General features: G+C 48.9%; 1 protein-coding gene across 5 annotated transcripts in view; it reads right to left on the minus strand.

The window, feature by feature from the left end:
- The window catches only part of GMIP (GEM interacting protein), a 266,944-nt gene that overhangs the window by 155,682 nt on the left and 98,066 nt on the right, over positions 1–13,196 (minus strand). For 2 of the 5 annotated variants that reach the window (XM_085654268.1, XM_085654266.1), the window contains exon 1: positions 6,437–6,935. The exons of the other annotated variants lie outside the window; for them this stretch is intronic. In XM_085654268.1, coding sequence (XP_085510394.1) covers positions 6,437–6,458 — 22 coding nt within the window. In that variant the 5' untranslated portion in view covers positions 6,459–6,935. Of the gene's footprint in view, positions 1–6,436; positions 6,936–13,196 lie in introns of those variants that run through there. 5 annotated transcript variants of the gene reach the window in all.

Genomic DNA, 13,196 nt, shown 5'->3' on the forward strand with positions numbered 1-13,196 from the left:
TTCGGATCAGGAGACCAGCCAACTAGCCATTGGTGTCACTCTGGGTTCTGGAGTCAGAGATCCAGGTCCAGTCCTTCTCAACCAGGCAAGAGGGCAGCAGATCAGCACAGCTAAGCAGGGGCACAGCAGAGTGCAGTCCAGTGGAGTGGCATTCCTTCAGCAGCACAGCAGTCCTTCTTCCTGGTAGAGTATCTGTGAGAAGTTGGCCTGATGTATGATGTCACTAGTTCTAGTGTACACCTTATATCAGTCCAAACAACCCTTATGGTGATTGGTTGTAAAGTCAACCTTATAGACCAGCTATCCTAGTGGTAGCATGGACAAGAGCAGTCTTAGGCTAAACTCTGAATGGCATGTAAGGCCAGCTGTGATACCATATATAATCCCTTGAATACCAAATGAAAGGACACCACAACAGATATATATATAAAATAAAGTGTATTTATTCTAGGCAAACCCTCAGCACTCTTTATGAGTTTAGAGGTAAGTACAACACAGTCTTATTTAAGCATACCTTAAGTCACACAGGTAAGTAATACAGTTAGGCCCTAGGGGCCACGCAAACCATATACTAAAGAAGTGGTATAAGGACCACTGTCACGGAAATAGGATAGGCCTAGGGAATCGCTGGGGCTACACTACACTAGCAACAGTTAGGAAGTGGGAGGCCCACGGGATTCAGGTGCAGAGTGGAAACACTCACGCGTAATGCGTAAAAGTCGATAGAATTACTAGCAGTTAGAAATGAACAGTTTAAGGACACTTCTGAAGCAGCTAGAGAGTCGAGACTCGTAAACTAGACCCTAGGATAGTCACTACCCTTGTGAGCACCGAAGTACCCAAGTTACCTAGCCCACGGGCTGCGGGTGCATAGGTGTGAACTTGCGTCGGGTTTCGTCGTGGACTTCTATGGATGCCTGAAGGAAAGTTGCTGACAGGCAGTCAGTGAAGAGTGTCCGGTGGATCCCAAGGCTGGGTTCAAGAAGAGATGAGACCTGCAAGCAGAAGGGACAGAGTCAAGGTCACTAGCCAGTGACCACGTGGAGCCAGGAAGGAACCAGGCGATGTTGTGAAGATTGCAGGTGAAGGTGAAGCTTGTCGCTGCAGCCACGGGGACCAGGAGACGTTGAGGATGACCAGGACCAGGAGGCGAGCTGTCCCACGAAGGCTCTTGCTGTCGGCGGTGTCAAAGTTGAACTAGGACTCACCAAGCCTTGGCAAGCGGAACCCACGAAGAACGGTGGACTTGCTTCTGGTGCAGACCAGGAAGGTCTGGGGTGCTTCTCCTTTGCAGGGAAGCGGGAGCCAGTCTGGAGGAGCCAAACCAGCAGTGAAGATTTCGGGATGCGTCGTCACAGAAGCCACTAGCCAACGGGCAAGCAACCGGACAGGCGCGGCAAGCAGGAAAATGCAGAAGGGCCCCACGCAGGGCTCGTGGAGTGTGGGGGGCTGATCTTCGGGACAGATGGTGCTTGGGGTTGGGGCTTCTCAATCCCTGGTGCACAACTTCGAGGGTGCCTCAGAAGCTGCGCTGGAAGATACTAGCCACTTTTCCCAGGTAGCCGGTCCCACGTCTCTCGTCGCCTCCACGGATCTCAGCTCGGCTGTGGATGTGGATCAGGGTCGGAGAAGTCTGGAAGTCAAGGCTCTGGTCGGGCTCTGCAGTCGGTCCCTCGTAGAACTTCAGCAAAGCAAAGGGTAGTCTCTTGATGGTGCCTGTTTGCACAGGGTAGCCACTCCTTGGCCACAAGGGAGATTCTTCAGTCTTCTTCTTTCGTCGAATGTCGAAGGTCCAGAGTTTCTGTTCAAGTTGCAGGTTCAGGATAATCTAATCTCCTGGGGCCCAGCTACCACTCTTATACTAATCTGGGGGGCTGGGTTACCTGCTAGGTCATGCCTTATGGGTGGGACCTGGGAGGGGGGTGGTTACACCCCCTTCCCTTTGTCCAGTTTCGCGCCAGGACTGGGGCTGGAGTGCCCCAGCACCGGTTTGAACTGGACTATGCAGGGGACACCTTGTGTGCCCCAGGCATGTCTCATTCCTTTCAGCCCTCCCTGCCCCAATACACTAAAGTCTGTCTGGGGAGGTGCTAGCAGCTCCCCATGCAGGAAACCTATTGTCCAAGCCTCCGTTGCCGGGATCACTCCCAGCAGCAGGAGGTCAGACTCGTGTCTGTGGCAGCAGCATCCATTTTGTGATGCTGAGGCTTTGGTTAGAGTTAAACAGCAAAGTAGGATTTTAACATGTCTCTCCCTCTAGAAGGGAGGAATAATATCCTCATCACCAGAAATGGTATGGGGGTATTATTCCAAAGTGTTAGACACCTTACACGACATGTTTTGATACAGCCAAACCATAGTTACCATAACCGTTTAAGATTATAAGGCACTTTAAGAGTATATGGTAGGCTAGATCATAGAACAGCTATAAGGACATGGTTCCGAAAGCTGCAGACAGGCTCAGCTCATGCTAGAGCACCATCTCACATGTTACCAAGCACTCTGCCTCCAGGATTGTTAAGGCCTGCCATAGGAGTGACTGATAGGTACACATGTGTCTATATATAAGGGCAGATATAGGCATACTATATCTAAGCAAGGGGTGATTACACGACCTTGCCCCAGCTGAGTGATCAGCCAGTTGTGTCTGATTGGAAGGCCAGACCAGGGGTGTCATAATACATGCTGCAGCCCCTGGGAGGCCTAGGGTACACCTATGCCCTGGGTACCTAGGGTACACTGTACAGGGTCCAATAAGGTGATCCTTACCAATTGGGAATGTACCTAGGGTACATGGAGTCCATTTTAAAGAGAGAGCAGACAGCCTGAGACCCTGAATGGCAGGATCTCAGGCCAACTAAGTCGAAAAACCAGCTAGACACTAGGCAAAAAGTTGGGGGTAACCATAGTCAGATATCCACCTTCCTACAGTATCCACAGAGTATCCACATGTCCAGAAGTGTACTGAATGGTGTCCGAGGTCCAGTACTTATACCCAGTTGTGCCTTTGAAGTGGAGGAGACTTCAAAGACATGCCTTTGAAGTGCACAGAGGTCCTCCCTTCCTGCCTTGGAAGAAAAGAGGACAGGAGAAAGAGATGGGAGGATGGAAAGAGAGCAATACAGCGAGGAGACAAGGGGAGCGGGCTGGTTTGACCATTTTTGACAGGGCTGCTTTTGGTTTCACAGTACAGCCTTGAGGAAGAGGGGCGACAACAAGCACAGGCCACCACGAATGGACAGGGGCATCCTACAGCACTTGAATTTCCATATGTACAGTGGAACTCTAAACGGCAACCTTAGCTTACATTTCTGAAATGCTACTCATACAGTGAATGGAATGGAGAGCCAGTGGGCAGTCTTCCACTAAGGTAAAGGGGTTTGACCTATGCCCTGCTACTATTATCAGCTGCCACCAGCCATTTGTAGTGTTATGTCCTGGGGCAGTAGCTTTTCACGTTAAAAGGAGAACCATTTTGAGTAGTCCTCAATTCACTGAACAGAGTCTAGCACTCTGTTGTTAAGCAGCATACTGCAATTATATAGAGAACCTCCTCTGAGACTTCTAACACGAGCCTTTAGTGCAAGAAAACATACGATGCCTGCCAAACCTTAAAATAAGGGGCAGGCTGTCTAATGCACAGTGTGCAAGGAACCTTTGGACTTAAGTTTACAGCAAGCTGTGACAGACCCGGGCAGGAACAGAAGACGAGAGAGGCTGAGGGCAGATGCAGAAGAGAACAGAGCATTTTGGCAGATGCTGGAGGTGAAGAGAGAGTGAAGGCAGGGAAATAAAGTTGCAGAGAGTAAGGGAAGGGATACAGGGTTACACAGCGGGGAAGTGCAAAGGCAAACGATTAAAAGGAGCGAATGCCTGCCAAGGCCTTCCATGGGGAGGTGAGCAGTAATGTGGCCAGTGTGCCCTGGGCCCAAGTACAAGGAGAGAAAAGGGGCCCCTAGCTGTTTGAATTGTAAAACACAACAATAATGAGGGCTGAATAGGCCCCTCAGGATTCTGGTCCCTGGTGCACTGCACCTGCTGCGCCAATGGAAGTTATGCCCCTGAAAGTGGGGTCAGTGACAGCTATTAGAGAGTTTGTGATGACAGATATAAGAGGGCATAGCAAGTCTAAGACACACTGGGGGGAGGCACAAAAGGATATAAAGAATGGGGGCAGAGACATGGGGTTACAGTACAGAGCATGTGATGGTAAACACAGGGGCTACAGAGTGTGAGGCCAGGGGCAAGAGTTTACAGAGACTTGCGGCGGGACAAAAAGGTAACAGAGAGTGGGGTCAGACACAGGAAGTTACAGAGCGAATAGCAGTCAAAGACAGGCGGTCACTATGTGAGGGAAGTCACCGAAGTTACATATGGTGAAAGCAGAAAGGAGATTAGAGAGAAAAGGAGGGAAAAGACAGGCAGTTACATACTTGTGATGGTAGTGAATGGAGGTTACAAAGAGGGTGAGCAGGGCAGAAAGGCTGCAAGCAGCGACAATATGTTTTGATAAGTGAGGGCAGAGACAAGAGGGTACGTAGAGGGAGAAAAGGCCACAGATAGGTAGAGAGCATTAGGGCAGAATAAAGGTTAAAGAGAGAATTATTGCAGAGGCAGAAGGTTACAGAGCGCGCGGGGGCAGAAATATGTGTTACAGAGTGGGAGATTACAGGGATAAGACAATTCAGAGAAGACGAGAGCAGAAACAGGAAGGTACAAAGCGAGGCGGGCTCAGAAAGGTCATAGAGAGCGAGGACAGAGACATGAGGTTACAGAGAGTGGGGGTAGAGAGAGGCACGTACAGAGTGTGAGCACGAGACAGGAGTTCGCATAGAGTGGTGGAAGATGCATGCGGTTACAGAGAGAGTGTAAGGTGAGCAACAGTAGCAGTGCTTAATTTGCGTTGGTGGTTTCCGGTGCTCCACACCAGTACTTAATTGTCAACACTGACACTTATGACAGTTTGCTACATGGCGGCGCTGTTTGCCTAAGTTAGAGTTGAGTGCAACAGTAGTGGTTTATTAATTCAATATACATTAAAAAAAAGACTAATACCTGCCGCCCAAGCCATTCTTTTAGTTTTGGGGGCCTGGAATAGTCTGAATGGTTACACTTGTAGGGGTGTGATGGTTAGTAGTTGAGTTGGTACAGTCATTGGCTGGGGCAGTGGATGGTACATGCTGCACTGGCGTCCTGACGAGGGCCCTGTCACTTATTTTGTTACAAACCAAGCACTGGGCAAGAGGTGCGTGCTGGGTAAGCGCAGAAGAAGATTACAGAGTCTGAGGGTCGTGAAAGGCGTTTGGGGAGGGAGAGGTTGCAAGAGGTTGCACACAGGGGAGTAACACAGGCCCTTGCAGAGGCGGGCCCCAACCCTTCAGGGAGCCCCCAACCCTTCAGGGAGCCCCCCAATCTTTCAGGGGGCCCCATTCAGCCCAAGGCCAATGAATATCCGTTAGATACGCGAGACTTAAGGGCCCCTCATCACATTCTGCAGGGGGGCCATCATTTTGCGTTACGCCACTGGTTACACAGGCCTAGACATGCAGTGACAAAGAGGGTGACGCTGCAGAGAATGACTGCACATGGAGTAAGTTATGGAGCTGTAGAGGACCGGAGGGTGGGGGTGGATTGCCACGAACAGGAAGGTGTGGAGAGAGTGCAGGCTGAGGGAGAGGTATGCACAGTATCAGGGCAGAGACAAGAAGGTCCATACTTTGTGAGGGCAGGAGCTCACAGAGAATATGAGGGTAAGGATTGCTGTTTCATACCAGGTGGAGGCAGAAGGAGAGGTTGGCTGTAGTCAAGGCGCTATAATGATGTGTGCCTGGCCTGGGGTTTACAGAGAGGGAGGGCAGAGAAGGGTTACATGGAAGGTGAAGGCAAAAAATCAGGATATTAGGCCGTAAAAAGAGTTTACTCAGTCATTGGTCCCAGAGCGAATGAGGGCAGGGAAGAAAGGTTACAAAAGTGGCTGGAAGTGAGAGGAGCGATGCGCCACCTGTACACACGGATGAGGAGAGCATGTGAGCAAAGAAGGGGCTAGGATACGTTTTGTTATGATGTTGCTGCAGTAAGGAGGTCGCAGTCGAGTTGATGGAGCGGTTCCTTAAACCAAGGGAGGGACACAACCAAGACCCTTCCACTGCGCAGCTCCTCAGCAGCCGACTCATGGCGCATTCTACCCCTCAGGTAAATACATTCTATTGACCTTAAAACGTTCTCAACCCAACCATAACATGGACTTTATATTCTGCTGTGTTATGTTATGCTTCAAACACTGCTAAAATGCTACTGGGACGACTAATTGAGGGCAGGTAGGTTTCCTTTTAACTGAAAGTGCAAGCAAGAAAACAGAAATACAGATGATTTATAAAAAGGGAAGCGAGGAGGAAGTTAGCGTTTCAGACGTTTTTTTTCTACCACAGCCACCTACCTCGCTCCGCCGAGTCTCCCATGTTCGCACCTTTAGGGTTCCAGCTCTCACCAGCGCCTAGAAGCTGAACTTGGACCCAGTCCGGCGGCGCCGGGACTCGCTGGGTACAAGGGCCCTCTCCGGTCCCAGCGTGGCACTCGGTGTTGCTGGCATTGCCGCGCAGCCTGGAAGGAGAGCCGCGAGAGCTTCACCGGAGCTGACCGACTTCCTGCCCACCCCTGCACGGCCGTGCCAGGAAGCTGAGACATTCGCAGCGGTGCATAGCTGCCAGGCAGGGCGAGGGCGGCCGTCGCGTGTTAATCTGGGCGGGAGGCCCTCGCGGAGGTGCCCATCTAGGCCATGCTATACAGTGGACACCCCTTCCTCGCAGCAGCGTTTCAAGCTACCAGCGCCGTGCCAGGGGCATCCTCGCGACGGAGATCTTCACACGTTCATACACTGTCGACACTCAGAAATACCTAAAAACCAGCAACCTTCGAGAAGTAACAAAGCGGAGAGAGCCGACGCTCAACTTCCCCTTTTAGATCCTCGCCACATCCTCAAAGCGTCGTCACTCGTTCCTCTGCCACCCACTCTTGAGTAACCATCTTATCTGCACTAAAACAGGCGAAAACGTATAGTGCCACTCAATCTCAAATAAGCGCTTTATCCAAGAGTTTGCTCTTCCAGCTTGAACCGCGTAGGAAGGTCCTGCGAAACATGATTTGGTGTATCTTACAGGTAAGTCACGCACGGCACCGGTTGCCAAGAATACTTCTCTCAAGAGAAACATGTTCTGCATTAACCAGTCTCCTGTAGCCAAAAATTAATGCAACATCGCATATAGCGAAATGTAAAGAGATTTTGCTTTATGTGAAGTTCGCAAATTTTGTGAATTTCTCCTGGGTAATTAAAATTGTACCCAGGCCTATTTGGCACCCAATACATTATCCAGCGAGTGTTAATGCTATGGAAACCAGGCAGACTTCAAAGAGTTCACACAACGAGACAATGTGGTGCTGCCCTACAAAATAAGCATTGGCAAAGCCAATAGGTCTCGCCAACATAAGATCTATAGGCTTTGTCAATATTTTTTCATCATGTTGCAGTGTTGCACAGCTGTGCGGCCGCTGGGCAACTTGGAGAAAAACATTGACAAAGCCAATAGCTCTCGTATAGGCGAGCTTATTGGCTTTCCCAAGGCTTGTTTTTTTTTTTTTTTTTTTTAAAGACCTTTATTTAAACTTTACGGTACACAGCAGAGAGCCTACAACCCTGCGGGCCGGCCGCGGAGAACACAGTTGGATTTTTGTAGGATCACACAGCCCTGTGCCGTCAACCCGGAGGTACGGCGGCGTTGAGGAATGCAAACGTACCGAGAGGTAGAGAAGAATGTTGCAGGTTTCAGTATTACAGCAAACAACCACAAATTAAGGGCATGCTGCCCTAGGAGGCATAAGGTGCCGAACCGTCCAACTCCCTCCCCCCCAAGGCTTGTTTTTAATGGTGAGGCTAGGTGCAGTGCAGCCTGTAGGCTGATGTCTCCCCCTCCCTCTGCCCCTTCTCCTCCGCTCCTAGGAGCATTGGAAATAGGAGACGGAGAGGGGAAATCGGGGGTGCTAAATGAGTTGCCTAAGCGGCATTTATTTCTGGGAACAGGTCACCCAGTACCAGGGCCCGTTTGTAATGTTCAAGGCATGGAGAGCCATCGAGACATGGAATGGGATCGGGTGTAGCGTTTTCACCAGAGCTGCTGACTTGGGAAACCGGGGAACCAGGTGCTAGTTTCGGCTTTGGCTCAACATGACCGGTGCTCATGTAAAGGGCTACAATACGTGCTGGCAAGTTAGGTCTATACAAGTCCGCCCCAAACACAAAAAACAAAAAAAAGCTAAGACGGGTATGAAACAAGAAAGAAAACAAGAACAGCCGCAAAAGTGAAAGCAAATCGCGCGGCAAATTAATTAAATAAACAAGCATGGTCCCCAAAGTGAAAGCGGACCGCGCTACAAATATTAACAAACCAGGAAGAGTGGGAGGGGGTGCAAACATGGAGCGCAGGCTGCAAATGAAAACAATTAACAAAAAATGAGCAAAACGGCTGACCAAGTTAAGCACATCTAATTCCAAAGTCAAGTCAGTAAATTGATGGTGCAAAACACTTCCTACATCCGCCGTCCAAGGATGTAAAAACTCAGAAAGTTTTTTAAAGAGGAAGAAGGGAAGGTGCACTCAAAATGAAGTCAATCAGTCCAATCCAATATATTCCAAAAAGTTCCTTCTTTTATTGAGTTCAGTTTAAAAACCAGCAAACAGCCAACGCGTTTCGTCACAAATGTGACTTCATCAGGGCACAGAAACGTTCAATCAATAAATTGGAGAAAATGAGTAGATCTAGAGAGTACGTATAAGCGCTCTACAATCTGACAAAACATGCCATAAGTAGATCAAATGAGAAAGTGTGAAACCACCATATCAAAATATTATACGTATTCAGAAAAATGTGGGCTTGTATTCACTTTCCAAGAATAGGGTATCTAGTCATGTGAATTCCAAAAGTACAATAGCAGAAGTGGCACCGCTCGCTGCCGACCGCCGGGGCACTCATGGGTATGAAGCGTAGGTGGAACACCGTAAGAAAAGACCCAGGTCTAATGCAGAAGTGCCTGCGCTTCCGCGCATTAGACCTGAGCCTTTTCTTACGGTGTTCCACCTACGCTTCATACCCATGAGTGCCCCGGCGGTCGGCAGCGAGCGGTGCCACTTCTGCTATTGTACTTTTGGAATTCACGTGACTAGATACCCTATACTTGGAAAGTGAATACAAGCCCACATTTTTCTGAATACGTATAATATTTTGATATGGTGATTTCAAACTTTCTCATTTGATCTACTTATGGCATATTTTGCCAGATTGTAGAGCGCTTATACGTTCCCTCTAGATCTACTCATTTTCTCCAATTTATTGATTGGACGTTTCTGTGCCCTGATGAAGTCACATTTGTGACGAAACACGTTGGCTGTTTGCTGGTTTTTAAACTGAACTCAATAAAAGAAGGAACTTTTTGGAATATATTGGATTGGACTGATTGACTTCATTTCGAGTGCACCTTCCCTTCTTCCTCTTTGAAAAACTCTACAAATGAAAACAAGCAGCTCAAGAGGAGTGGTGGGGGCGGGCACAGGAATGCAGCTGCCGCCCTGCACACCGCTGCTCGCTCCAGAGAGCAAAACGCTGTGGGAGTCAACATTACAAAAAGAGGTGGGACATGCACCCGCCTTTACCCATTTGCGTGCTTTCATTCTTGAAAGACACATGCAAAAGCCAATCCTATGCGTGGGGGGGGGGGGGGGGGAGTCAGACCCACACGGAGTAGTTTAGAGTGCTTACAAGAAGCCTCACAGTGCAGCGCATGCGCGCGGGCTCAGGCTCGACCTAAAAAGGGACAGAATTCCTACAAAACCTCCACTGACTCGAAGTAAGGAATAGACTAAAGTTCCAGATAATGAGTATATTGTTCAAATGCTTGAATAGAACTGCCTTGGCCTACCTCTGTATTAAAGTCATCCCTTACACCCCAACAGACTCCTCCACCCCATCTTATACCACAGTTCACTATACACAAAACCAAATGGACTTCAAGGGTTACTCTTGCTTCCCAGCTTCACTTACCCCCCAGCGGCTAAACTCTTGAACAGGCTTCCCACCAGAATCACACAGCTCAACCCACCCTAAGCCACATCCAGGGATATCCTTAGAAACCTCCTTTTCAAGCAAACCGCACAATCAATTCAAACATGACATGAGACTGAATTTAGTGGAGGGGGTTAGCAATGAATCTGCTCAGAACTGGGCAGATGCAGAAATTCTGCTGTGTTAACGCTGCGCTAACACCGCAGCGTCCACCTTTATTGCAGCTCCAGAACAGAAGTAAATTTCATAGAAAAGAATGAGGTGTAAAATCCTAAATAATATCAGTGCCAGAACCTGTTCAGGGATACCACAAAGCAAGAAGTTACTACAGGCCCTCATTCTTGGTGGTTGCTCCCATTTACCACAAGTTTCTTAGGGTCTGGCCTACACTGGCATTGCTAACTGCACCAAAATACACCCTTACTGCACTTGACTCTCAGGGCAGCGAGGACGAGCCGTCTAAGGCATCTCAGAGAGGTGGTGTGCGGGAGTAGAGATTCAGAACTCGAACAATACACACAGTAGACACAATAATTGGGTGTCCAGATCAGTGCTTTTCTTTAAAGAACAAGCATTTTCAATGCAATAGGTCTCGCAGTTACACGAGTTAAAGCTATTGGCATTGTAAATGACAATGTCTTTTATTTATGTTTTTAAAACAAAAACAAACATAAAAGGCATTGTTATTCGCAATGTCAATAGCTCAAACTTGCGTAAATGCGAGACCTATTGCATTGCAAATGCTTTGTAATAGTGGCTTAAAACACATACAGTGTCCATGTATAGCAACATTTGCCTTTGACCAGCCTTGGCACAGAATGGAGGATGAAGAGACTGTATGGGAAGGAAAGAAGGGAGCAAGCGAGCAAATGGGAAAGCGAATAGCAGCGGCATATAATAAAAGCAGAAGGGGCCTGATGGAGGGAGGGAGGGAGGGAGCGAGCGAGCAAGAGTTGTAGCAGTGGCATACAATAAAAGCAGAAGGGGCCTGATGGAGACAGGGAGGGAGCGTCCAGTAGGATAATGCTGTGTTGCAAGATGATTATGGTGGCACTGTGGCTAGATGCAGTAACTGAACGCATGCTATGCATATTAATGTATTTGTTTTTAATAGTGGCTTGAAACACATACAGTGTCTGTGCATCGCAACGTTTGGCTTTGACCAGCCTTGTCACAGAATGGAGGGTGGAGAGACTGTATAGGAACGGAAACCGAGAGCGAACAAAGGTCGAACAAAAGTCTGTATGGTAAGACGCTATCGTGTGTTAAGGCAGTACAAATTAGCCTGATCTATCAAAAGCAGGATTAAAGGCGCAGTACTGCATGAGCAAATGGGTAGTACGCTACCTTGTGAAGTAATGGCCCGTTTGAAAATGGAAGCAGAAGGGACCTGATGGACACAGAGAGGGACAGGAAGGAGCAGTGACCTCAAAGTACACAGCTTGAACAGCAGCGCAAACTATATACACACAACAGGTATCAGCGACATCTGCACACATCTTGCACAGCAGTGTAAGCTTATACATAGTAGTAATAGGCTGTAGCAGTGAACAATGCCCCCCTCCCCCCCAAAAAACATAGCATACATTGTTTAAACAGCAGTGCAAATGATACACCCACCGCTGGTACTGGATAGGTAGCACACATACTTTAACCAGAGCGCGCACCCTTTAGTGGGCGCGAACAGAAAGTGATCAGGCTACGAGTCAAACCAAACAACTCGCCCTTTCTGTGGAAATATGGTTTAAAATGTATCACAAGATCTGTGTGTCCACCTCAAGGTTTACTCTGCCATACATTTACGCAAAGCCAAAAGTGGAAGAGTGGTGTGATGTTATGCATGGCTGTCTTTGAGCTAGAGTGATGATACAACACAACACATGCAACGCTCCAAGGAGCTCTTACCATGACAAAGAGCAGGTTGTGCGGGAAGCCCTGGACCGGGCCCTCCGGCAGCAGCTGCGGGGCGGCGAAGGGGCAACTTGTACATGCAGCAGTGCCAAAGAAGGCGTGGTGCCAGTACACAAAGTGATGCAGGCGTGCGTCTGGCTTAGACTGATGCAAGATTACTGTTAGGTGATGATAGAGATCTCGTAACATCAACAAACGAGCCCCATTGCTTAATCTAAGTAGTGGTTGCAGGTGGTTGGCACCAGCACGCATTTTTAGGGACGAGAACTTGTCATTGTCTAACTTGGCAAGCGCAGAAAAGGCAGGCTGAGATCGAGCGCGCAATAGTGAAAGTGCCCCGTGGGAGCGCTCGAAAGTGAAGAGACACCGTGCGCGTGCCCATCTGCTGCCTGGGGGCAAGCTGATAGAGACGCCGTGAGCGTGCACATCGGCTGTTCGGGCTAGTGCACATCTCCTGTCTCCCTTCCGTCCAAAAAGCGACGACAATAGATCTCGCCAAGGCGAGGAGCGCATGCGCTGTGTCACTAGGCGAGACCTAAAAAGGAAGTACCAAAGTGTGTTATGGTCCTTAATGAAGACAAGCACTGCTTTTATGCACACAATAGGGTATATGGGGTTCACTACACAGAGAAAAAAGTCCCAGAACTAAGAGCAGATGCAGGCTCTCAGTGGCAGTGTGGAGCAGCTTTCTTGTAGCCTGTGACCTGTAGGCCAGATTGTACTATTTGAATAGGCATGTCTGGTATACGCAGTAGCGGTCTGTGCAGGTAAGCGCAGTGGGACGGGAGTTGGAGGGGATGTTGACGGTCGTCAGAATAGGATTTATTTATTTATTTATTGTTCCCCATTCCGCTGTCTGTCGACTTCCTTGCTCCAGCCCGCCCCTGCCCACCATCCTTACCTGCACGGACTGCCACTAGGTATACGCGTTGCTGTTATCTTTCAAATTCTCACCAAATGCTGTTTAGCCAATTCTCAGTCATTGTTTTTCTGTGTCGGTGCTATCTGATCATGGCCCATACTCAAATGTTTCAAGAGCGGGCGTGCAGCTATTGGCCGCACAGGGCGAAGAGCTGCTCTCGCAGTCATGAGGGCTAATTTCAGCAGCTCCACACCCTTCACTTCATATTAGCCATGAAGTGTGCAGCAGCTTAACAAAGGCACTTTGGGCACGCA

This window comes from Triturus cristatus, chromosome 4_1 (genome assembly GCF_964204655.1).
Source record: "Triturus cristatus chromosome 4_1, aTriCri1.1, whole genome shotgun sequence".
Taxonomy (NCBI): Eukaryota; Metazoa; Chordata; class Amphibia; order Caudata; family Salamandridae; genus Triturus; species Triturus cristatus.